Source organism: Oryctolagus cuniculus, chromosome 6 (genome assembly GCF_051225735.1).
Source record: "Oryctolagus cuniculus isolate XC-2025 breed Fujian yellow rabbit chromosome 6, ASM5122573v1, whole genome shotgun sequence".
Classification (NCBI taxonomy): Eukaryota; Metazoa; Chordata; class Mammalia; order Lagomorpha; family Leporidae; genus Oryctolagus; species Oryctolagus cuniculus.
Window position 1 is genome coordinate 18,417,369 of NC_142872.1, and position 26,871 is coordinate 18,444,239.

The following is a 26,871-nucleotide window of genomic DNA, read 5'->3' on the forward strand; positions in this document are numbered from 1 at the left end:
TGGATAACATAATTAATATGTGTTATTAATATCCACTTTTGTTTGAAGACCAATTTTGATTTTTCTTTTGAGGACTTGTAAGTTAGTAGAGTCTTGTGCATTACAGAGGCCTTGCCATAGATTTAATTTCTACTTTTTTTTCCTGTCTACTGAAAGACATTTAGAATGACCCATCATAGCTTGCCTTGTTTATGAGTGGAGTCCTGGTACAGTGATTACTAGTGCCCTTTCAAAAGTGTATTTTTAGAAAACAGATTAAACACACTAAGTCATCATCTATAAAAGCAGCATAAAATCGCCTTCATATCCCTGAGGAAAAGGCTCCTCCTCCAACGAAAGAGTAGATGTGGGCACCTTGGAATCACTCTGGAACCGTTCAAGGAGTTACAGGCCTTTGAGTTCCCAGAGGTGTCCTCCCTGAGAAGAGAAGGAGAGCCCCTTTTTTCAGTAGTAGGGTAATCAAACTGAGCCAAGTGAGATAAAGGAGATTGGTTCCTGGTATCTAAGAGGATGCATACCAGCAAACCTGGGTCCTGCTAATTGAGCTGAGAAAAGACAGGACAATTAGGGTCAAGGTAGTGGTCTTAGGCTCCTTCTAAGGACCTGCTTGGCCAAGGCAGGGTCTAGGTAGGTTCTGGATGGGTCTAGAGGCACAGAGCCATCACAGCATGACAGACACCCGCTGGCTTGAGAGCAGCCTGCAACAGCGACATCGTGGAACAGCTGGAGGAATGGGAGCTGGTCAGACTGGGTTTCTGTTCTTGTGTGGTTATGAAAACCAGGCTCCCGGCTCTCTCCTTCTCCCTTGTCTTTGAACTGTGTGAATTGCTGTGTTCTTAGAAACCTGGAAGAAACAAAAAGACAAATGGAGCCCAGAGGATTGTTTGAAAAAAAGGAAAGAATCATGGCTTTAATCAACTACCAAGTTGTGAGGAATTCATCCAAGATACGCAAAAAGAATACAACTTAAATGCAAATGAGCCATTCTAGATGAGATTTGGGGAAGGTTGTTTGAACAGACAGAAGGTCTACACCTGGAGTTTTTAGTGATTTGTTTGTTTTGGTTTTTCTTCCTATGAATGACCCGTGTTGGTGACAACATGAAAATGGAGGAGAGGAGGGGATATGACAGCCCCTACATCTGGGGTAGTGTCCACAGACCTTGTTTCGGCCCTCTGAAAGCACACCTGGAGATATTTAGGAGCCAGAGTGGTTTGTAGCCAGTCAGGCACATGAACTACTTGGCCTCCAGTGAGGCAAGAGCTAAGAGCTTCTGTTTCTAAGCAACCTTACCTTGAGTTAGCTCTGGGGCTTGATAAAGACAAGCAAGCAGCTCTTCTTTGTCAATAGAGAAGTCTAGGGTCATGAAAAACATAGAAGTTTCAGAACAACACTATGACTTCTAGAACTTCAAGTTCCTTTGAGAGCCCTCTGAAAGTGAGATTCCTCTACATGTAGAGTCAATGTCAAAATGGCTGCTTGAAAACCAAACAGTGCCAGTGGGAATAAGTGGCTTCCTTTTCCACCACTTGTCATGCAAAGAGATCTATTTTGACATGCCATGAGACTCACTAAAGAATGGATATAAAGTAAGAGCACTAGAGAATTTATGGAAATTATGGAAAATATGTTTGTAAAAAAAGATGATAAGAACAAGGAGAGAAATGCAAAGTAAAATTAAATAGGAATGCAAGGATGATGAAAAAAAGCTTAAAAGGTACCCCAGACAAGGCACATACTCTGAGGTTACTGCTGTTAAACTACAGATTTAGGGATAAAGCTTCAAAATTAAAGGGTGGCCAACAGATGAGAAAATGTCTACACTGGAAGAAAACAGTGAATGAAAATCTAAGAATAAGAGCCTAAATGTAGAGTTAAGTTTCCTTTAGGTGCAAGGCCAGAATGTATATGGACTAGTGTTTACATGCATAGTTATGTCGCACGTGAGGTGGCACATTGAGCCACCCATGCAAGCTGTCATGGACAACTCAACAGCTCCACAAGATGACAGTTAGGAATTTCCACTGCGTATGGACTGAGCCAACCCCTCACGTCCATGCAAAGTAAATTCACTTCTCTGTGCAGAGTTGGGTCTTCAAGCAGAAAGCCACTTAGAGAATCTCATGCCTCCTCCCGTTGAGAAGGGCTTGTTGCTACACTAGTGAAATGCTTCCATTGTTTACGGCTGGGTGGTGGGGGTTATTTTTAAGCCCTGGTTTCCCTGATAACTATGGAACACAGGTTTGGGTTCTAATTTCTCTGGGATTTGGTCAGTGGTTTCCCAGTTTGGAAGCAGAAGTAGATTCCTTGCAAAACTGTGTTTTCGAGTCCTGTTCACTGCTTCAAGTTCTGATTTTGGGAATCGAAAACATTCAGTGAAAACATGAGGCTTGACCTAATTAGCGAATTAGACCCCCTTTAAAAATTGTTTTGAGTACTACTTCACATAGAATGAATCACTTCATTAGTAGACAAGCAAAACAGCTTGTAGAATTTCACTTACTCGCCACTAGCTACCCACAATCCTATGAATTGATGGGGTGGTTAAATATAGTTGCGAAACTTATTTGCAAGAACTAAGCAAACTCAGACACATAAAGGACATGTTTAGCATCCGGTCAGGTATGAAATAGTAACCCTTGTGTTATAGAACAGAAGACAAAAAGAAGAATTGTGGACTAATCCAAGTACACAGGACGTGCTGTCATATCAATTTAAAATCAAACACAAGGATCTGGCAATCTGAATCAGGAACGAAAACAAGGAAAAGCTTCCCTCAGCCAGTACCCAAGAAGAGTGCCAGCTCCAGGGGGTGCGTGTCTAGGGAATTTACTAGGGCCTCGTTGTTGCAGGGATCTTGATTTCTGTTCCCCACTTTGCTAAGGCTTCCCTCTGTGGTGTGAGTAGACACATTGATTGAATGGATACTGTGAGGTGAGGTGTACACCAACCAGGTTCCTTGCATGTGATATTCGATGCCTTTGTTGCCTATAAACTAAAAATGGTAAGGACAGTTGCTAATCTCAGTTTAGCAAAATTTATGGAAAGAATTTTCTTTAAAGATTTATTTATTTATTTATTTGAAAGAGTTAAGAGGAAGAGGGAGGGACACACACACACACACACACACAGATTGAGAGAGAGATCTTCCATCTGATGGTTCAATCCCCCAATGGCCATGATGGTTGGGGCTGCACTAGGCCAAAGCCTGGAGCCTGGAACTCTGTCAGGATCTCCCACATGGGTGCAGGGACCCAAGTACTTGAGTCATCGTCTGCTGCTTTCCCATGTGACTTAGCAGGGAGCTGGATCAGAAGTGGAGCAGCCAGGTCTTCAACTGGCACCTGTATGGGATGCTGACATCACAGCTGGCATCTTAACCCACTGTGCCACAACGCCGGTCCTAGAATTTTGACAATAAGACAAAAAGAGCCAGTTCTAACTCACATTCTATTATTTCTAAAATATGTATGCAAGAGAAAGTTAGATCCTTGGTTTTCTTGTTTTAAAAATCTGCCCCCTGTGTGGTCAACTACAAGCACTTAGAAAAATTTAAGGGATGATACATATTGAGCTAGTTGCTGTGTGAGTGCCATATTGAGCTCTTAAATCCCAGCAGGGCAGATGGCCAAGAAAGTTTTGTCATAGAAAGGGATAGTTGGTGACTCTCCTGCCCTCTTTGCTTGGCTGCCTGCAGAGTTTCACTGAACACTAAGTATAGGAAAAAAGCCTTAGAACCAGGAAGTATGCTGTAGGTCACAGAAAGTGTTTTGGAGATTTACAGAAGCATGGGCTCAACCTTCCTTATCTGCAAGCAAATTCATTTCAGGGCTAGCATCTCTACGCACATGGGTAGACCACACAAGCTTACCAGAGGCCATGAATTGCCACCTGCTCGGAGGAAGCTGATCCTTTACCTTCCGTGTGCCACTTTCTCATTCCTCCCAGAGCAGACAACACGCCCAACCAGAGCCCCAGAGATTAGCATGTGACTTCACCTCGGCCAATCGTAACTCCCCACACCTCCCCCAGAAGGTGATAAGAACACAGGCCACACCAGGCCTGTCAGATCATACGGTCAGGGAGCTGTTTGACTGTGAGTGTGGCACTGCTGCTGGCCACATCCTTACCGTGTTGTCAATCTGGAAAAATAAGCCATCACTCTGCTTCCCTAGCGCAGAGGAGAGGGGAGAAGCCTGATGCATTCGTCATTCTAGTCTTCTAGTGGCTCCCCAGGGTGTTTTTTTGTTTGTTTGTTTTACCTCTTCTTTCCCTTCTAATATGTCCTGCAAAAACTCCTTTGGATTGGTTTTTGTCACCAAGACAATGACTGATCATTGCAAAGGGCAGAAGCACTTACGTTATCTTCACCCTGGCATCAGCCTTAAGGTGACCTTCAAGTCACAGTTAAGGAATCAGAGGCATAAACAGGTTATTAATTTCGGTACTGCAACCAACTAAGTTTCTACTTTGAATCACTCGTATAACCCTTCCAAGGCTGGGGGTCATCTATAAGATAAAAATCTATAAAATAAGAAGTGCAAAGTGCTGTAATTCTTGGAGCTAGCATGAAAACTTACTTTCAACTTAACAAAGAGCAAAGCAGGGAGAGATTTAGATGAAGAGTTTATTCAAACTGTTTCTTTTTAATAATAGCAGTGACTTTAATTGTTAGCATTACTACCAATCAAACCCTGTTCTAAGTGCATTCTGCATGTTAACTCACTTGATCTTCATTTAGGCTCTGTGAGCTAGATACTTTGGGGCTGGTGATGTGGCATAGTAGGTTAAGCCTCCATATATGGCACTGGCATCCCATTTGGGTGCTGGTTCAAGTCCTGCTGCTCCACTTTAGATCCAAATCCCTGCTAATGTCCTGAGAAAGCAATGGAAGATGGCCCAAGTGTTTGGGCCCCTGCACCCATGTGGGAGACCCAAAAGAAGCTTCTGGCTCCTGGCTTCCGATAGGCCCAACTCCAGCCATTGCAGCCATCTGGGTTGTGAACCATCAGATGGAAGACTTCTCTCTCTGTAACTCTGCCTCTCAAATAAATAAATCTTTAACAAAAAGAGATAGGTATTTTATTAGACTCATTTTTGACGTTGAAGAAGCCAATGCACAGAGAAGTCTAGCTGACATTCCCAATGCTGCACATTGGTCTATTGGAAATAGGAACCCAGCTTCTGAGATTGGTGTCCACAGTCACTACTCTTACAAGCTGTTGCTACCTATCTGCTATTCAGTGCACTTTCTACCTGGCACGAAGCAGAAATTCAACAAGTGCTTATTAAATGTTAGGCGATGAAAATAAAGCAGCCTTTGGGCAGGAATTTCTGTCAAGCAAGTGAGAGGTTCCTCAGAGTCATGGTGCAGTCTTGGAGAAACCCATGCAGGGAACAAGACGTCCTCTGTCAGGATGTTTCTCGGTCTCCTTCGTGGACTCACACCCTTTTTGGTCACACTCTGGCTGCAGTTCTTAAAGCATTTTCTTTAAGGCTTAAGTAGATTTTGTTAAAGGTGGGACAGTCTTCATATAATTTCCTTGGAAACTGGATTGTAGTAGACTGGCTTTTGACAAATCATAGGAAATAAATGGTTTGAAATAAAGAACAGAAAGGTAGAAGGACATGGTACCCAAACAATCTGATTTGTTTTCTTTACCATTTGTTAAATGAGGACACTGTCTCCTCTCTCTCCTCAGGGACCTTTATGAAGCAGTGCTGTGAACTACAACTTTCTCTGCACACTTTAAGTTGGCAGAAACAGCTCTGTAACTGGGATCTGTCGTTTGCACATTGTCTTATGATCAGATTCTTTGCAGAGGATGTATTAAGTAAACTGGAATTTAGACCAGAGTAAAATCTTGAAAAGTAGCCTTACTATCCCTTTACGCAAGAATCAGATTTTCCTACCTGAACCCTATTGTAAAGAATTATGTCGCTGGAGTCAAACGTAGTGGTTTCATGAAACCGCTCCCTCACCGGAGTGCTGAGATCAAGTTTATTAATCCGTACCAACACAGCTTATCTAAGCAATGGAAAAGACCATTGCAATTATTACCTGCCCTGTGGTTAGAGAAAAACAGCTGCAGTTTAGCAATTTGTACTGTTGTTGTCCAGTGGCTTCAAGGATCTGAGGGACAAAAACAGCTTAAAGATTAATCCAACCCAAATCATGACAATTGCCAGGGTTTGGAAAATTTGGACTACGAGGACTATCAATAGCTCTCATGTGATCAGAACAATAGCTATGGAAAAACACCATTAGATCACTGCACCTACCGATCCCCCTGCCGGTTCTAGACAAGCAATTAGAGCTCTCTGAGCTCCAGAGTTGCTTCTCTGTGTGCAGTGAGGAAGCTTTAACTCCTTGTGGTGTGGCCGGGTCAGCTGGAATGACTGATGCTGGAGCACCGAGCATCCTGCGTGCCAGCATCAAACAGACCGAGGAGCCCCCGCATCATCAGACAAGCTGAGCCCTGGCACAGGGGCCGATGGTGTGCTCAGCTGTGGGTCAAACACAGGACGTTCGAGAGTGTTTATTTTGCAGGTCGTTGCACCTTGTGGAAAGCAGCCACAACAGTGACACCTTGCCAAGCCCCAAGACAATCAAAATGCTCCTTTCAGGCGATAGTCGGCTGCATTCAACCCACAGAGCAGCCCTGCTGGTCTGAGCCCAGGCGGCTCTTGAGTCGTACCAGGACACAGGTGCATGTGCCCGCTTGTCAGATGACTGTGGAGTTATTTGCGTAAGCTGGGAGACTCTCAGTGGAAATACAGCTCTCCGCCTCCCCCACTCTGCCCCCGGCTATAGGAGAGTTTGAAGGAGCCCCAACAGTGCAAATAATCCTAGTGTCGAGAGGTTGTCCACCCAGAAAATGACGGTTCAGAGTGACCGAAAAGATTTACTCTCAGACCTGCCCAGGCAGCAAATGAGTAAAAGCCAAGTTGCAGGGGTGACTCCTTGGTGCTGCTCCTCACAACGTGGCCAGAGAATACTGGAAATAAATGTCTGATTTCAGGTCCCAAATCGGCTGGGCTTGCTAGCAGCCTGCATTCGATTTCAAATCTTGTAGAAGAAACCCATGGGAGAGATCTTGGGATTTTGTTTTGCACTTGAAGACAGCTTGCCTCTTTTAGATCATTGTTCATGTTTCCACAGCCCAACATAGTCTATAGACTTATGAGGGTTGGGGACACACTGTTTTGGAGCAGTGTCACTGGCTTTACAGTCAACAACAAGATGGTCATCACATGTTTGAATAGTCCCCTCCCGTTATTGTCCCAAAGTTGACTGGTGGTGTTGCTACTGGGGTTAGGTTATGAAAGGCTGTGACTTTCATTTAGGCTTTGGTCTCTTTGTCTCTCTCTCTCTGTCTCTCTCTGTCTCTCTCTCTCTCTCTCCCTCTCACACACACACACACACACACACTTGCTCTCCTATCACTCTGGGGAAAGCAGTGTGCCACATTTGAGCAGTTGTACAGGCAGCTTCACTGCCGGGAGCCAGAAGGGAGCTGAGGCCCGCCACCAGCCATAGCAGGAGAGGCAAGCACAGTCTTTAACCCCTGTCAAGCCTTGACAAGACTCCAACCATGGCCAATAGCTTCCCAGCACCCTCATGAGGAACCCTGACTGGGACCACTCAGTTAAGCCAATCATGGATTCCAGATTAAATGGCTGTGTTTGAGGATTACACTGTTACTCAACAACAGACATAAAAAGTTGGTGCAGTGTCGCTCCCCCTCTTCGTGGAGGAACGACACTGAACCCTGCCTAGGCTTCATATCCGAGTCACGGCACCATTGTGTCGCTCCCCCTCTTCGTGGGGGAACGACACTGAACCCTGCGCTGTTCTGTCGTCTGCTCGGCCCTCCCCGGGTTTGTTGCTGGTTCTTCCCGGGTTGGCTACTGTCCCTTCCACCTCCGTGGAAGGGCAGTTCCCCCTGGCCGCATTCCCCACTTCCGCAGGGGAACGGCACACCGCCGGCCGGCTTTCTCGGGGGCTGCACGGGTTCCCTTAGATGTTCCCCATAGATGTTCCCCGGTGCATGCCGTCTCTCTCCTCCTTTATAGTCCTCCTCCGCCAATCCTAACTCAGCTGCCCACACGCCGAGTACGCTGCTCTCCAATCAAGAGCAAGTCCTACAGTTTATTAGTTGAACTGGAGGCAGCTGTGCGGAAGCTGTTTACTTCTCTCCCAGCGCCATATTGTGGGAGAGCAGATGCATAGAATAAGTCTTAATTCGAGTAACTTAGTCTAGTCCGGATTGCTCCCCACAGATCCCCCTTTCTTTTTATTTTTTGGCGTTGATACGCGCCTGTCTTCGGTGTCCCGCAGCACACACTCTGCTCTACTTGCTAGAGTTGCCACAGGCTCTTACAAGTCCTATCAGGCAAACCGAATCCGGGTCCTCTCTTCGCCATGTTGTGAGGAGGTTTTTAGGCGCTGATGCATGCCTGTGTTCGGTGCCCTGCAGCGCATGCTCTGCTCTGCCCGCAGGGGCTTACAAGCTCTATCAGGCAAACCGAATCCAAGCCTTCTCATTGCCTTATTGTGGGGGAGACTTATTAGTGTTGGTTTATGCCTATCTTCGGTGACCTGCAGCTCATACTCTGGTCGAGCTGCTTGCTGGCGCTTACCGCCTTAAATCAGGCAGACCGAATCCAAGCTTAATATTGTTGTATTGTGGGGAAGCCTTACTGATGTTAATTCGTGCCTGTCTTCGGTGACCTGCGGCGCATAAGCTGCTAGCTGCCAGCAGGTGCTCATCGCCTCACTTGATTAGGCAGACCGAATCCAAGCTCTCACATTGCAGTGTTGTAGGGAGGCCTTTTTATTTCTCTATTTCTCTATCTCCGGGCATTCCTATTTCTCCCATTTTACTTCTATCTTCCAGCATTCCTATTTTTCTCACTTTACTTCTAAACTTCTATTTCTCTTATCCCTGCGGCTTTCCGGCACCTCGCCCCGCCGGCGGGTTCCCGGCTCTGCGCCGCTTCAGCCCGCGCGCCTCTCTCATCTGCGCAGCTTCCCGGCTTTGCGCGGCTAGGCTTCGCGCGCTCCGCGGTCTCCACGCTTAACCCTTTCGCGTCTGAACCACGGCCTACGCCAGCCCCGTTCCCTATCTATTCACGCCCCGTGCTCTCTCTGCACGCGGCGGCTTCCGCGAGTAACACAGCGTAGCTTACGTGTCCGCCACTAGCATTCAATCTAAGTTCCCCGGGCTAGCCTGGCGAATTCAACCCAGCGTACGTCTCCGCCCCACGGTTTGGCTTCCCGTCCTTTGCTCCCCGGGCTAATCAGACGGATCCCAACCTGGCTCACGTTTCAGCTTCTGGTTTCAACTTTTCGCCCCCTATTCCCGGGCTAACTTGAGAACCCCAAAGTGGCTTTCGTGTCCGCCTTGGCCTGCCCCCCGCGGCTTCAATTTCCCTAACATTTTTCTCTACCCGGTATGTTTCCCCAAACTTTCCTCCAACGATATTCCTCCCTCATTTCTCCTGGCTTCTCCCCACAGTCCGCGTCCGAGTCTGTTTGTTCTAGCTTTCACTTTCGCTTTCGACCTTAGAGATTTCTCCCAGCTTCCCCCCGTAGTCCGTATCCGAATCTATGCCTAGGCTTTCAATAGCTTCTTCCGGCACCTTTATCGTCCGGCTTTTCCCTAGGCTGTTTGCTAGTCTCTCTCTCCGATATTTCCCCATTTCTTCCCGTTTCTTCCCTCCTAAGTTTCATATCCGTCCTAAGTTTCCTATCCGAGTCAGGTTTCCTATCCGAGCTAGGTTTCCTATCCGAGTCAGGTTTCCTATCCGAGCTAGGTTTCCTATCCGAGTCACGGCACCATTATGTCGCTCCCCCTCTTCGTGGAGGAACGACACTGAACCCTGCCTAGGCTTCATATCCGAGTCACGGCACCATTGTGTCGCTCCCCCTCTTCGTGGGGGAACGACACTGAACCCTGCGCTGTTCTGTCGTCTGCTCGGCCCTCCCCGGGTTTGTTGCTGGTTCTTCCCGGGTTGGCTACTGTCCCTTCCACCTCCGTGGAAGGGCAGTTCCCCCTGGCCGCATTCCCCACTTCCGCAGGGGAACGGCACACCGCCGGCCGGCTTTCTCGGGGGCTGCACGGGTTCCCTTAGATGTTCCCCATAGATGTTCCCCGGTGCATGCCGTCTCTCTCCTCCTTTATAGTCCTCCTCCGCCAATCCTAACTCGGCTGCCCACACGCCGAGTATGCTGCTCTCCAATCAAGAGCAAGTCCTACAGTTTATTAGTTGAACTGGAGGCAGCTGTGCGGAAGCTGTTTACTTCTCTCCCAGCGCCATATTGTGGGAGAGCAGATGCATAGAATAAGTCTTAATTCGAGTAACTTAGTCTAGTCCGGATTGCTCCCCACAGTGCAGGGCTGGCGCCGAGGCTCACTAGGCTAATCCTCCGCCTGCAGCGCTGGCACACCAGGTTCTAGTCCCGGTCGGGGCGCCGGATTCTGTCCCGGTTGCCCCTCTTCCAGGCCAGCTCTCTGCTGTGGCCCAGGAGTGCAGTGGAGGATGGCCCAAGTGCTTGGGCCCTGCACCCCATGGGAGACCAGGAGAAGCACCTGGCTCCTGCCTTCGGATCAGCCCAATGCGCCGGCCGCGGCGACAGTTGGAGGGTGAACCAACAGCAAAGGAAGACCTTTCTCTCTTTCTGTCTCTCTCACTGTCCACTCTGCCTGTCAAAAAAAAAAAAAAAAAAAGTTGGTGCAGAGTCTGATTTGGTTGGTAATTTTTCTCAATGTCTATACATATTTCTGCCCAGCTAACCCTGAACCACAAGCATCGTCCTTGCCTCTTGGGGAAGATGGTGTCTCCTCTTCTAGCTTGATAACTTCTAATGTCAGTTGGTTTTGTTTGTTTTATTTTTGAAGATTTATTTATTTATTTGAAAGGCAGAGTTAGAGAGAGGCCAAAGCAGAGAGAGAGAGCAAGAGAGAGAGAGAGTGATCTTGCATATGCTGTTTCACTCCCCAAATGGCCACAATAGTCAGAGCAGTGCTGATTTGAAGCCAGGAGCCAGGAGCTTTTTCCAGGTCTCCCATGTGGGATCAGGGGCCTAAGCACTTGGGCCATCTATTGCCTTCCCAGGTGCATTAGCAGGGAGCTGGGTTGAAAGTGGAGCAGCTGGGACTCGAACCAGTACCTGTATGGGATGCTGTACTGCAGACAGCAGCTTTACCAGCTATGCCACAGCACTGGCCCAGAAAATAGCATTGTCTTTTTGACCTCTTCCACCAGCAACGTGGTCTCTGAACACCTGTCTCAGCTCTTGGTGATGGAGACCCAGCCTTTGTTAGCCTTTTCAACAGAACTGAAAGACATTCTTACCATTGACAACCACCTGTAACAATTCCTGGTAGTCATTTAGCCCATAATCCAGACAACTGCATGACTCTATGGTCCTGGTTATAAGACCATGGGCATGTTGAGTAGAGGTAGGAGCTTGCTTCCACCCCTCTAAAGGCAGCTAACAGAGTTCCTCATGCCCTAGAGTTCTAAGAACACACATTTTACCAGATAGCGATTCCAATGTAATGTTTTGTGCCCCATATCCCACAAGACCATAGAGATCAGTAAGACGCAACCAATGCACTTAAATAGAAATTGAGACAATAAATATTATCTAAACTGTATACATGATCATATCTCCTAGGTTACTGAAGCCAGAAAATAATTATGTTTTCAAAACAGTTTTAACAAAATATCATTTCCTGGGGTGGCCAGTTTGCTTAGAGAATAAGGTGGCACTTGGGGACTTTGCCCCATATTATAATAATTGGGTTGGAGTCTCAACTCCATTTCCAGTTCTAGCTCACTGCTAATGCACCCTGGGAGGCAGCAAGTGATGGCTCAGGTGGTTTAGTCCCTGTGACCCATGTGGGAGACCCAGATTGAGTTCCTGGCTCCCAACCTCAGTTTGGCCCAGTCTCAGCTATTGTAGGTATTTGAGGAGTGAGCCAAAACATGTGATCTCTCTGTCTCTCCTTCTCTTTCTCTGCATCTAAGGCAAGTACAACATATGTTAACAGATTACTTAATTATTTCTTAAAGCATCATTTCCTGATTCCCCCCAGTCAGCTTGAGTTCCTCCCCAGAACTGTCTGCTCTGTTGTGTCCCTACCTGGTCTTCTTGGTGACCACTGGTGGTGCTCCCTAAGCCCACCCCAGTTGCAGGGTGACATTTCCTCCTGTGCAGGAAATTTCCTACTACAGCCTGGGTAGTCCCTGGGCAGACAGTGCTGCACTCTGAGCCACACCCATTGGGAGCGGCTAGTACCCCTTCTGGCAAAGCGACTGGAATAGTCAGAATATTGGGGATTTATCTGGGGGACAGCCACAAGGTCACTCATTTTTCTCTGGCAGGGTCAGCTCTTTCTTTCCATGAATGGAATTGTGCTCTGAGGATCCATGAATGCAGCAGGCTCATCACCTCCTCTGCAAATCTTTCAGATTCATGTACCTGAATTTTGCACATGAACCTAAATAGTGGGTTAACTAATAATAATTTTGCACATGAACCTAATAGTAGGGTTAGGCTTAAGATAAGAACTTTATTTAACAATACCCTACAAAAACTAGTGTGGGAGACAGATAAACCCATTTACTTTCAGAATAACAACTATTGATCAAAAATCATCTAAAATGCTAGAAAACTTAAATTAGAAAAGTTTACAGACCAAATTTTTAATTCGTTCTTTCACCCCATGGGAATTTCTCCATGAAAACCTGGTTCCTGCCTTCAGCATTTGCACTTGTTTTTAGTCAGAGCCAGAGGGGTTTATCATCTTATGTAATAAGTTATCTTTTAGAAAACCTTTGAGGAGCCAGCATTGTGGTAAAATGGATTAAGCCACCATCTGCAGTGCCGGCATCCCTACTGCACTGGTTCCAGGCCCAGCTGCTCCACTTCAGATCCAGCTCCATGCTAGTGTGCCTGGAAAAGCCGCAGAAGATGGCCCAAGTCTCTGGGCCCCTGCGCCCATGTAGGAGACCTGGAAGAAGCTCACTCACTCACTCTCTCCCCGGCCCCCCACTGTGTGTGTGTGTGTGTGTGTGTGTGTATAACTCTGCCTTTCAAATAAATTTTAAAAATCTTTTAAAAAGAAAATATTTGAATTACAACATGATGACAAGTTCAGTCCATTGGAAAGAAGAAAACCTTTGGTTTAGGGGAACTGAATTTTTTAGTGACCAAACATGAAACTATTTAATTGGTGCTATGTTCAGCTATTATTTTTAAAACAAAAGATAGTTTCTTTTTGTGGTTTAGGGAGAAAAGGGGGGTTTTATCTAAGAAGTTAAGACTGCAAACTCAAGTAGTGTAAACAGCCTTTTCTTTATTTCACCATATTTATTCATTGCTTGGTATACTCTGTTTCTTCCCTAAAGGTGACATTTTGTAAGACTAAGTTGGTTTTTTTTTTTTTAAGAATTTATTTATATATTTGAAAGGCAGTGTGACAGGTAGAGAAAGAGATCAGCTAGTTCATTCACCTGCATCAGTCAGAGCTGGGCCAGACCAAAAGCCAGGATCCTGAAGCTCCATCCAGTTCTCTCACCTGGGTTGCAGGAATCTAAGTTCCTGGGCCATCATCTGCTGTCTCCCAGTCACAATAGCAGGGGCTGGCGCCGCGGCTCACTTGGCTAATCCTCCGCCTGTGGTGCTGGCACCCCGGGTTCTAGACCTGGTTGGGGCGCCAGATTCTGTCCTGGTTGCTCCTCTTCCAGTCCAGCTCTCTGCCGTGGCCCGGGAGGGCAGTGGAGGATGACCCAAGTGCTTGGGCCCTGCACCTGCATGGGAGACCAGGAGGAAGCACCTGGCTTCAGATCAGCGTAGCGTGCCGGCCATAGCAGCCATTTGGGGGTGAACCAACTGAAGGAAGACCTTTCTCTCTCTCTCTCTCTCACTGTCCAACCCTGCCTGTCAAAAAAAAAAAAAAAAGGCAGGAAACTGGCTGAGAGGTGAAATAGCTGGGACTCAAAGCAGCATTCCAATATGGGATGCTAGCATTCCCAGCAACAGCTTAACCTGCTATGCACAAATTTGTTTTCTATAAATTCTGAATTAAGTACACTGGAAGCTAAGGCAAATTCTTTAAGACAGCTGGTTAAAGTGCATGACCTAGAGTGTTGCAAATAAAATTGTGGAAATCGATCCAAAATAGAGGTGAACTGTCTTGGGCTTACAATGTGAGGCAGGTTGATGACATGACCAACTCCTTGTTTTCTTTTAGATTTTATTTATTTACTCAAGAAGTAGAGTTACAGAGAGACAGAGAAGTCTTCCATCCACTGTTTCACACCCCAAACAGCCACACTGGCTAGAGCTGGGCCAATCTGAAGCCAGGAACCAGGAGCTTCTTCCAGGTCTCCCTTGTGGGTGCAGGGGCCCAAGGACCTGGGCCATCTTCTGTTGCTTTCCCAGGCCACAGCAGAGAGCTGGATTGGAAGTGGAGCAGCCAGGACTCGCACCTATATGGGATACCAGCACTACAGGTGGAGGTTTTAGTCCCCTACAGCACAGCACCGGCCCCTCAACTCCTTGTTGTTTTTTTGTTTGTTTGTTTTTTGTTTGTTTGTTTTGACAGGTGAGTTATAGACAGTGAGAGACAGAGAGAAAGGTCTTCCTTCCGTTGGTTCACCCCCCAAATGGCAGCTATGGCCGGCTCTGCGCCAATCCGCTGATCCGAAGCCAGGAGCCAGGTGCTTCCTCCCAGTCTCCCAGGTGGGTGCAGGGCCCAAGCACTTGGGCCATCCTCCACTGCACTTCCGGGCCACAGCAGAGAGCTGGCCTGGAAGAGAGGCAACTGGGACAGAATCCGGCCCCCCAATCAGGTCTAGAACCCGGTGTGCCGATGCCGCAGGCGGAAGATTAGCCAAGTGACCCACGGTGCCGGCCTCCTTGTTTTCTTTACCAATGATTTATAATAGAATCACATGTAATCTATATGTTGTACTGACCTGAATCTTGGGGCCAGCACTGTGGTGTAGCAGGTAAAAGCGCTACCTGCAATGCCAGCATCCCATATGGGTGCATATTCAAGTCCTGGCTGCTCCACTTCCAATCCAGCTCCCTACTAATGCACACGGGAAACAGTGAAAGAGAGAGGGAGAGGGAGAGAAATGTTCCATCTGTTGGTTCATTCCCTAAAAAGCCTCAATAGCCTGGTCAGGGCCAAGTCAAAGCCAGGAGCCTGAAACTCCATCCTGGTCTCGCAAATGGATGTGGAAGCCCCAGTCACTGGGACCATGTTTGGTCGCTTTCCCAGTTGCATTGACAGAAAGCTGGATGGGAATCAGAGCAGCCAGGCCTTGAGCTGGCGCTCTAATATGGGATGCTGGCATGCAGGTGGCAGCTTAACCCACTGTGCCACACTGCCGGCCCCAGAATTTATTTTAGATGGTGAAATAATAAATATGTCCAGAAGTATAGAAAAAAAATGGAAATAATAAATCTAGCTAATTTCAGGGTGGGGGAAGGGTAATTATTTTTTTCTTTATGCTTTCCATCACTACAGGATGTTCTATAAAGAACGTCTTTCGCGGTAAGGGATAGAAGGAAGAGGAAGCTACCATCCTCACATGCGTCTGTCCCATCCCTCTGGTAAACACTGTGCTAACCAGCTTGGTCCCATCTCTGCTGATTCAGGTGCTGGAAGTCTGTGTCACAGCTGTCTTGATGCCTAGCCGAGGGGCTAGCAGTGGCCATGCAGCCTGTTCTCTTGGTCTTGTACCTGACAGCACCACAACTAACCAGTGGTGAGTGTCCTTTTGCTTGAAGGGAAAGTGACAGTCACCTTTAGGATGCAGTCAGCCAGGTACGGCTTTTAGCCTGACTCCTTTGCGGGAGAGAGGGTCGAAATGTCAGAATGGAGCGCCATAAGAAAAAAGCAGTATTTAGAGGTGGCAAATGTTTTCTCTAGAATGCAGAGTTTGGGGAGACTTCTCAGAACGTTTCACGTTTCGTCTTATACCCTATGAACTCTGGGTTCAGAATTCAGCCCCGTGGTTCAGTTTTATTTCTGTGCATCTAAATGGAAAGGGGAAAATTGGGGGCATTGACTGTGTAGAAAGAGGGGGGAAAATCTATACGTGCAGCCGTGTTCTGTATGAGTGTAAACAATAGGATGAAAGCAGAGAAGGCAGAGGATTATTTCAGTGATCCTCATACATGAAGGAAGGCCAGTTTGTAATTAAGTGATTGATACAAGAGCCAGTGGTAATAGAAACGTGTTTTCCAAACACCTCTGCTACGAATTGCTGCAGTGAAAAGCTTCTCCCTACATTTTGCCTTTGCCTTTTGATTGGGTGGTGATGGTATAAATTGCCCAGTAAGGGCAGAATTCAGCGTGTTATTTCATGTAAGCCATTTGGTAACTACGACAAGTAAGCACGCAGGAAACCCCTTTTAATTACAAGTTGGGAGAGCTTCTATCACCCAGCTGCTTGCTCTCTGGTTAACCTTTGACCTGTTGGCTCGTTCTGAAAGCTCCCATTTGTCCCAGCTGTGCTTTGCCAGCTGCCAGACTCTGCAGTGGCTCTCCTCAGGGCTCCTGCAACTTGAGGCTCCCACACAGGGATGTTCTGTCCAGTCTCTCCTGCTGTGCACCAAGGGCCGGGGCAGTAATTGCTACCTGGATCCACCTGGTTGTGGTTAGCAACCATCCTGTATTCTACCCCCTGTATCCCGTGATTCCTTAACAGGGACTTGAAGCAAATCCATGTGTTCAGGCGTACGTTCAAGTCTGGAAGTATTCCCTTTTGGCATTCTTTCTGATTTTTCTCATCAGACAAAGGCGATTCACTTAGTGGTGTGTAGCTAAGAATACTATCAGGATACTTCAAGCATTTCCTGGAAAATGGCATTGAATGGAACAGTTTATTTTGGTGCAAAATAATTTTGAAATCCCTACACAGCTCTTTCATAATCCCTGGGCTTCGAAAAGATCCCTTCTATGCCTGCTGTGGTCTTCTCTGTGTCTGTTTTCATCAGCCTGGTTTACAAGGTAGCTTGTAATCTTCCCTGCCTTCCTATATGTTCATGCCCTACCTTAGTGTGTGTCACAGCTGCAACTTGGCGTTGCTAAATTACAGTGCGTCTTCAGCATCTTCGATGGTACCTGCCCAAAATTCAATCTGCAAACACACGTAATGAGTGGTATTTATAGCTGTATAAAGGTGGAACAACAATATGCCCCACAGTTGCTGTGCAGTAGATCCTGAAGCATACAAAAACGCTCATTGCCCCAGGTCTCTGTGAAATTCTTACTTCTACATTGACTCCCATGTCTGGTGCCCTGGCTTTTGATGGGGTGAGAATGAATGACTTCCAGGCTAACTGCTCCCCTGAATTAGAAATGGGATCCTGGTGTACAGGAGTTGGATCCCCCTGTCTAGTGTTTTCTGCAGCTGCTGGAGGCCTGCTGCTTAACTATTCCATGACCACACTTATGGGGGCTGTCTCTGTTAGGTCTAAAAGAAATCATGATGTTTTTATTTTTCCCCATGGGTTTTAGGAGTATGAACAGTGACAGAGAGCATACTGGGAAATTTTAGGTCCCTCTTAGAAAAATTCTATCTTGTCTGAAAATTGTCTTACCAAAGTTTATCAGGGTAAGACATTGCACATTGGAGAGAAATGTCTATATGGTCTTTGTGGACTTCAAAAATATCAGTACTTCTTGTTTTTATAAGAGCTGATTTGGAGTGGGCATTGGGATGGTAGTTGGGCTGTCACTTGGGATGCCTGTATCCCATCTCTGAGTGACTGGGTTCGGGTCCTGTCTGCTTCTGATTCCAGTTTCCTGCTAATGCATGCCTCAGGAAGCAGCAGGTGAGTGCTCCAAATACCTGGCTCTCTGCCATTTATATGGGAGACCTGGATTGGGTTCAGGCCCTCACTGTTGTGGGCATCCGGGGGAGTGACCCAGTGGAGAGATCTTGATTCTTTCTCTCCCTCTCCCTTTCAAATGGAATGCAAATTTAAAAAGGAAGAGCGGAAAAAAAGAGCTGATTGGAAGCGAGATCATGCCTTGGGGTTCCGGGTTGGAGACATTACAACCCACCTGTCTTCCTTCACCTTCAGCACCAACTCTCCCAGCGCGGTCCTTCTCCAACCGCCTGTCCCAGTGAGTATTCCTCCTCTCTTCAAAACACCCAGACCCGAATCTGGGCAGTCGCCTTTGAGTCCCACACACATTATCACAAAGAAAAATCCTCTGCTTTTTGAACCATAAAGATAGGACACATTCAATTTTTAAAATATCCCAAAATAATATATGTATATTATTTTTAACTATTACTGTTGGAGAGGCAGAAGAACAGACAGAGGAAGAAAAACAGAAAGTTCCAGTTTACTGGTTAATTCCCGCAAGTGCTCATGAGAACTGAGACTGAGCCAGGTTAAAGTTCAATCCAGATAACCCACATGAGTGGCAGGAGCCTAATTACTGGAATTGTCAGCGCTGCCTCCCAAGGCACACATTAGGAGGCAAATGGATTGGGGAGCAGAACCTGGCACTCTGATACAGGATTCAGGCATCCCAAATAGAATTCAACCACTGGGCCAAACAGACACCTCAGAAATTACATATTTACCCATAAAACCACAAAACCACATGTGTTTCTGTGTTTTGGTTAAAGTCATTTTACGTCAGTATGGTAACACGTATTGTCTCAGGATCGCTAAAACATTCCTCTGGCTTTATGACATCAGAAGAATTCCCAAAACACAAATGTAGATCAGGCACAACCTAGATCATGTAGGTCGTGTGGCAGACCTTAGATCTGGGCATAGTGACAGGGACCTCATACTGAAAGCAGTCAAATATTTTTAAAGATCTCTTCACTTGCTCAAGTTCGGCACTTGTCTAACACAACCAGGACAATGCTTTGATTTTTGAACCCTCCATGATCATGAATTTACAATCTAGATTCATGTCATAATGGGAAAATGATTACTTCAGTTGCAGCTTGTTTATCTCAGTTAAATAAACTCAGCATTTTAAATTGTTTCATGGCAGTTGGTGGGAAGACAAAATCACCATAGCAGCCTGGCTACAGAATAGCTCTTACCTCCATACCCTCTACTTCCATTCATGCCTCACAAAAGGGCTCTGGCAATCAAGACGCACTACCTCCAACTGGTATTCATGGCAATTAGAGAGAAGGCTCTGGATGCCATGAGTTTACATCCTGACTCTGTCCTTGTCACATGACTTCAACAAGTCTTTACCCTCTCTGAAATGTCATGTTCTCACTGGGAAACGTTACTGTTGTAAAGTCCCCTTCAGTTGCTCGCTTCTCCAATATGCTTGTTCTCATTTTGAGGATGGATGTTCTCTTCTCCTAGTTAATCTCTCTAGAGCAGTCATTCTCCAAAGGACACCTTGGGCAAAGCACTGTTGGAATCACCTGGAAGCTTGTTAAAAATACTGTTGTGGGGGCTCTGTCTACTGAAGCAGAAATATCAAGTGTGAAGACTAGCAATCTGTGTTTTAACAAGCCCTCATGTAATCCTGATGCACATTAAACTTCAGGAATCAATATCCATTTCAGTGCTATGACCTAAAATTATTCCTTATCCTTTGCAGGGTCCCTGATATCTTCCCCCACTAAAATTTCCAGGATACTTTGGGCCATCCCTGAGCATTTGTCTTTTGCCTTAACAACAGGTGCATGCTTGCTTTCTCCCCACCACCCTTACCCTTGCCACACTGTTGACATTTTGCAAGAAGAAACTTTGCTTCCTTTACTAATCTTCAAAGGGCAGCGGAGCTTAACAAAGTTTCTTTCAAATATTTGTTTGCCTAGATTTAAATCTGTAGTACTCAAGGTATTAGAGACTGAAGAACTAGAAATAGACAAGTTTCTTTGTAGTCATGACTAAAAACTTCCATTGTGGAAAATGTAGCAGCAGCATAGATTGAATGATTCAAGGTCATAATTGGAAGCAGAGTTTCAAGCTAAAGTTCCATCCGTAACAGTCATCTCTTCATACTCCGATCCTGCTGCATGAGCCCTTTGTTAAACACGCTTTTCTGAATGCACAATGATGGATGGAGAATGGAATATCAGAATGAGTATGCAAGGCTGATGGTTCTGTGGAAGTACTTTCTATCTTACCTGTGCACAAAAGGTATATACAATGTTATTTATGTTTCCCATTTTGTTTAAGTCGCTTTGAACTTAGAAATGAAGCCAAGCTGGGCCCAGTAAAATCAAATCTAGTGGAAATATCTCAGAGTCTGTTCCTTCCAAGTGTGTGGAGTTCATCATATACAAGGGGGGTGGGGTAGGGATGCTGTCTTACAAAACATGATTGCTTATTAGTACCGATAATTTTTAAAAAGAAGGACTAGGGCTACCCAAACTTTTCCAAATCATGTGCACCTCTGATTATCCACTAGGATATACATTAATGAGCATTGATTGCATGCTGGGTATCATGCAGCTGACTGTTGGGCAGTGGTTGAGCACAGCCTTGTTTTCAAGTGGTTTATAAGCTAGTGTGAATTTCCAGTGACGGGAAAGAAACCCATCATGGTTGGATTTCTTTTGATCTAGTGGTTTGGCTATTTTGCTTGCTTTGCTTGCTGGCAGCCTTAACTTCTCCACGACTTTAATATGCTGATATGCAGAATGAACTCAGAGATAACCAAAGGCCATTATATCAGCCAGTTCTAACCATGCCTATCAGAAGAGTGTTGACTTGTTCTTTCCTTTGCCAGGTATTCAGGTGCTCGCCCTAACAGACGTCAGCTATCGGCTTATGAAAGGAAATACAACTAGAGGTGAGTTCTGACTCCCCTGGCTTTTCAACTTTTTCACAATCCTAGTATCCACTTATTTTCTTCACTGATTATGTGGGGGAAAAAAGCTATGTTAATGACACAATGCTAAAGACAGATTAAACAGATAATACCCAAAGGATACACCTTCTGCTATATATTTTTTAAATTTCATAATTCAGAGGCCTTCAGCTTTGAAGAGCACTTCTAGAAAGATCTAGAAAGAGAACTCTTGGAGAAATCCTAAGAGACACCTAAAATGCTTTAGGAGCACTCTTCTTATTGTGGCTATACTCGTGGAACAAGATGACGAAAGATGCTTTAGTGTTACCTGCACATGTAGCACAGAATGAATAATCTACACACAAAATTCTGCTTACATGCTAGAAACAGTTGATCAAAAGAATCCACACTTGCATGATGGGCAGACTCAGTTTTGTTTTGTTTTGCTTTGTTTTAATAAAGGAAGATGGCCATAAACTAAAAAGGAGAGTTTTCTTTTGGAAAACGCACTAAAGAGAATGTGAATGCCATTGCAGAGATCAGAGAGGAAATACAGATCATAGAAGCAAGCAGGCACGATTCTTGAAAAGGTGATGTTCAATAAAGTGAATTGAGACTGACACAGAAGGACAAATATTGTAGGATTCCATTTGTAGGAAGTACCTGGAATTGTAGAGGTTAGCAGGGATTAGTGGAAGGAGAAGAATGGGAAGTGACTGTCTAATGAGTACAGCTTCTGATTGGGAAGACAAAACAGTTCTGAGAAGAGACAGTGGTGATGGTGGCCCACACTGCAAGCGTCCTTGAAGCCGCTCAACTGGGCACTTTCAGAAACCTGGTAGGGTGTGCTTCGCGGTATGTACACATCACTACAATAAAATGCATCTAAAATGAAAGCAAGCAAGAAGGAGGGGACCCCTCTGACAGAAAGTGACTGCTGCTAATATATCGTGAGTCCATGGAAGAGGAAAAAAAAGGAATTTTCATGAGCATGAAAAAGACGAAATATGCTGGATTTTCAATGACAAGAAGTTTATCCTATGTGCACAGAGGAGAAGAGCAGTAAAGATCAAGAACAGAATGTCAGCTCGCCCTGAGTGCTGATGCTTCTGCACAGGGAGGGGCCGTGGGTAGGACAATATCCTGTCCATTGCCAGTGCTGCTATGACAATTACTGTGCCCTGTGGGCCTCCCTTCTTACCTGTGAAGAGGAGAAGCCAGGGAAGGGCAGCCTGGTGCTGATGAGCAGCTGGCTGGCGAGATCTTCCTCGCAAAGTTCAGAGCTAGAACCCAAGGGGTAAAATTGTATTTGAAGCCTGATTGTTTTAAATGAGGTTGAAATTAGAAAATCTGACCCTATGAAGCCATGCCCAACACTGTGATTATGATTTGATGATCATTAGAAACATGTTTTAAATTTATTTGGAAAGCAGAGAGACAGACAGGGAGAGAGTTCCCATCCACAAATTCACTCCCTAAATACGGGAGCCAGGACCTGGGAAGCTGGGCTCTGGGAACTCGATCCATGTTTCCTGTGTGGGTGCAGGGACACAAGTGCCTGAGCCGTCACTGCTGCCTCCCAGGATGTGCTTTAGCAGAATCGGGAGGGAGGCAGGACCCCAACCCAGGCACCCTGACCTGGGATGCAGGTGTCCCAGGTGGGATCTCAACCACTGTGACAAATGCCTGCCCCCAGAAACACGGCAGACCCTCAGCGGGTGGCCGTAGCCTAAGTGATGAGTGCGTGCACTCCAGGATCACTGGGAAGAGCCACTGTGCTTAGTAGACGACTACTACAGATGCCTGCGCTGGGTAGAGGGAAGCAGCATTTCTCCAAGGCGGTGCCCACGCCCACAGCAACAGCATCTTCCCCAGACAGTGAGTGCACCTTGCCCTAGGTGCACCAAGTCAGAAGCTCCGGGAGTGAGGGCCGGCATGCCTGCGCTTTTAGATTCTCCAGGTGACTCTGCTGCCTGCCGAGGGTGGAGAGCGCGGCCTGCAGGTGTTAACAATGCGGCACTGGCCCGAGAACGCCCGCTGGCCCGAGAACGCGCCGCTGGCCCGAGACGCACAGGCAGCCCTGTTGCTGGAGGCGGTAGCTCTGGAAGGTAGGAACTGTGCTCAAACCCGCAGCCCGGGGTTTCCTTCTCCTTTTCCAGCCCTGGGCTCTGTACTTGACTCGGGGGAACCCCTTGCCTGTTGCTTGTGTCAGTAAACCCGAGCTTTACCGGAATCTGGCCAAGGAATCTGCTCCGCAGACTGTGTGAAAGCACCTGCTGCTCCCCGAGGCCCCTCCCTGCCCGTTCATTGCGTTTCTCCTAATGGGCAGTGTGGGCACTGTTATTGTTTATTCTCTAGATTTCTTCAGCCCTTTCAGAATCCATGTGCATGTATTAACCCTTCCAAGAAGACTTTTCAAGTTGAGCCTCGTGCCGCTGATACTACTGTCCACCTATGGTTGCAACAGAGTGAGTCTGTGGGAGACTGAAGGGTCTCCTTACATGTCTTGACTGTTTTGTGTTTGTTCTTCTTCCTGGCATGGAATACCTGGGACCTGGACAGTAGGCAAACCCTCTGTCCATACCTCAGTGAAGGTTATGGAACTGTGATATGCAACAGTGATATTTTTCCTTCAAATGTATTTCTTTTCTGTAATCCATGTGCTTGTATTCCTTTCATAACTCCACAAAATGTAATGAATGTTAGTATTTTTCCATATGCCAAGAGCGTTACCACTTTTCCCTAAGGGTCTAACTCCATTTTACATCCTTGAACCCACGGCCAGCCCCTCAGGCCTGCCGCTTGCCATTCTAAGTACATAGCCAGCATTCAGAAGTTGCAAGGTCCAGCGCTTTGCTTGTGCTGGGCTAACTTCCCAAATTGTCTTGTGCCCCACCTCCCAACCCATGGTCTTGTCCCATCTCTGGAGCTATCTATCACTTCCCAACCTGACACTGGTATCATCTCTTCAGTACTAACTTCTAGCTAAAATTCGCAGTGGTCCCCAGAGGCCCCAGGTAATAACTGCACAGGACCCAGAAAGCAACCCATCAAGGTGGTGTCTCCAGCAGTCCACAGGGAGCTGGGCCAGTGAAATCATCCTCAGAATCCCACCGTTTGAAAGCAGTTTAAAAAAGAAAGAAAGAAAAAAAGAAAGAAAAGCAGTTAAATAGAGGTTTTCCATATAATTGAAGTGATAGTCTCTCCAAAAATGAAACCACACATAACTCGTTCTTCGGCATGCCTACTAATACCTACATTTTGAATGTAACCTGCTGTGCTTTAAGTATGTCCCCTCAGAGCGTCCCATGTTGAAATGTAATGCCACCCATGAGGTATTCAGATAGTGGAAATTTATCCTGCCTCTGCTATTTGGGGGGAGGAGCTTTGAGAGGTGGTTAGGGTTACCAAAGGTCATCAGGGTGAAACCCCATGATTGAGTTCTGGTTGCTTCCTAATATACACGTGTATTTCTGTCTGTTTGCATGTGATGCCCGGTGCCACCAGGAGACTGCCACAAAGAGATCTGTCACCAAACGCAGTGCTTCCACCTCGGACCCTCAGAACCGTGAGCCACAACAAGCGCTCTGGTCTTTATTAGGCTACGCAGTCTCTCTGTTGTAGTAATGCAGAACAGAATAAGACACATAGCAACTGCCTATCCAGTGATCAATGAGTAGGATGTTTGTTTCTATTGAGAAATAGGGTGCACAATGCTCTGTGTAGAGCTTTATTAAGGCTCAAAGGACTGTTGAACCAATGAAATTTTGGAAATCAGAAAACATAATTTCGAAAACTTTCACAGAAGGGGACATACTTTTTTCATAAGTCATGAAAACATGTACAAGTCTCAAAGTCAGGATTTTAAGGAAATTAGGGAACCTGAATAAAGAGGGTTAGCTGAGAAGCCAAAAGGACATTTTAATACATTTTGCTCTTTTCCTAGTATATTTTTGACCTTTTCAAAACCTGTGTGTGTGGAAGAACTGGAAGTTTGATGTGCAATTGGGATATTTTCCTGTCCCCGTTACCGAGGGTGGAGCCAATACTCTAGCTCACTGAAAGTACCAAAGTTTTTGTGAAGCTCCATCGGATAAAAGCAGAAATAAAAATGACAACAAGAACAACCAGGCAATGCTAGGTTAACTGCGAACAACCCAATCCCTGGGCATCACACAGTCCAATTTTATTCACATTGTCACAGAGTCCCATAGAGCGCAAAGGTTTTCTGAGAAAGCCTCCTTTGAGGTGACTCGGGGGTTCGTGTTCTTTGCCTGTCGTAGCTACGTCATCAGCAGGATTGCTGCTGCAGAGGTAGATGGGGATGCAGGAAAGACACCGGTTGTTCGCTGTCGCAGCCCAGCAATGCCATTTTCCCCTCATGTTTTGTTGGACGGAGCTGGTCCCATGACTCCACCCTCCCCCAGGGTAGGCTGGGAAGTGGAGAAGAGCACAGAATTACTTGGTGATTCTTCAGAGCCTTTCCTATCAGCAGTGAGGATGCTCAGCCATGCCGTCTTTGTTCCCAGTGCCGTGCTAATTAATTTGTATGTCTTATCGCTAATCCTCAAAACAACCTTTCAAGATACGTGTTATTGCTTTTACTTTATAAATGAGTAAACCAAGGCTCATAAAAATTAATGAATTTATACACATTATCTCTGATTTTCACAGAAACCTGTAAAGCTATCAATTATTAACTGCAGTTTACATAAACAGACTAATTGGCCAGAAGTCAAATGGCAAAAGTGCGATGTTAGCCCTGGAAAGAGCCCATCTTCTTGCTCCTCCACAAGCCGTGTACCAAATGCATCTTAGGGTTTAGGGATACCACAAACCAAAGGAGACTTGGGGAGGCTCTGTTGCCTCCAGGCGTGTTCACAGCTGGGCCATGCATAGAAGAGTATTCTCAAAGATAGAAAGACCAGGCACTGTGTCAGAGTTAGGTTTTCCATAAAGCTGAAAGAGCTCATCTTGAATTCGCAGGCATCCTGCGCATTGTATTTCTGTAAAATATGTGGAAAATGAGATCTTTTTAACAGTAACTAGTTAAGACCCCGTCTCTCTTGACTCTGTGTGCTGTCACTTAGCCTTTTGTGCTGTCGGGTTGAGCTATCTACAGGTGAGTTTAAGATCCAGCTAAGGGGAAATGGAATAGGGTACATGTTGAGTTTGGCTTTAATGAGATATGTTCATGTGGTTCACAGTCACTTCCCTGTTTTAAAAAGTTATTGCTAGGGGTGGGCGTTTGGCACAGAGGTTTACATGTTGCTTGCAATACCCACATCCCAAACCACAGTGCCTGGGTTTGAGTCCTGGCCCTACTCCCAATCCCAGCTTCCTGCTAATGTGATGGCTCAAGTAGTTGGGTCTGTGCCACCCACACAGATCTGGATGGAGTTCCTGGCTCCCAGCTTCAGCCTAGCCCATCCCTGGCTGTTGTGGGCATTTAGAGAGTGAACACGCGGATGGAAGATTCTCATTCTCTCTCTCTCCTCCCTCTCCCTCCCCTCTGTCTGTCTCTCACCTCAAATACATAAAATGAATTCATAAAGCATTAAACGTAATGCTACTGCTGGCCTCTCCAGTGTACAGCATGGCTTCAGGAGCATCTCTGATGCCCACTGTGCTGACCCCACTTGACAGCACAGCACACATGTGTAGAGTTAGAGGGCGTATTGTGACATGAACACATCCCACGGTACCCAGCAACAGATGTGCGTGGGTGACAGTCACAGCAGAGTCAGAAGTGAGTATAGGAAAGCCACCCAGTCATCAGGCATGGAAAATTGGGAGTGGAAAATGCATTCTCTGTAAATGTGCAAAGTAGAAATTCAGAAATATCGCTAACAGTGAACATATGCACTGAGAAACCCATTGTGATTTTTTTCTTTTGATAGTACTTCTAGAAAGAGCATGTATTTCAATGTTTGTGTTTGAAGGAATACTACAGAGTAACTACACGAGCTCATATGTGAATCAAACTTTAAGAGACTTCCAGACTTTGACAACAATCTATGATTTTTTTTTTGACAGGTAGAGTTAG

General features: G+C 46.1%; 1 protein-coding gene across 3 annotated transcripts in view; it reads left to right on the forward strand.

Annotated features, from left to right (window-relative positions):
* CCDC192 (coiled-coil domain containing 192) overlaps positions 1-26,871 on the forward strand; it is a 310,484-nt gene that overhangs the window by 267,918 nt on the left and 15,695 nt on the right. For 2 of the 3 annotated variants that reach the window (XM_089334911.1, XM_089334909.1), the window contains 3 exons: positions 20,763-20,825; positions 22,777-22,933; positions 23,184-23,293. In XM_089334911.1, the coding sequence (XP_089191037.1) occupies positions 20,763-20,825; positions 22,777-22,933; positions 23,184-23,293 (330 nt within the window). Of the gene's footprint in view, positions 1-20,762; positions 20,826-22,776; positions 22,934-23,183; positions 23,294-24,332; positions 24,394-26,871 lie in introns of all 3 variants that reach the window. The other variant, XM_089334910.1, reaches the window with a different exon arrangement.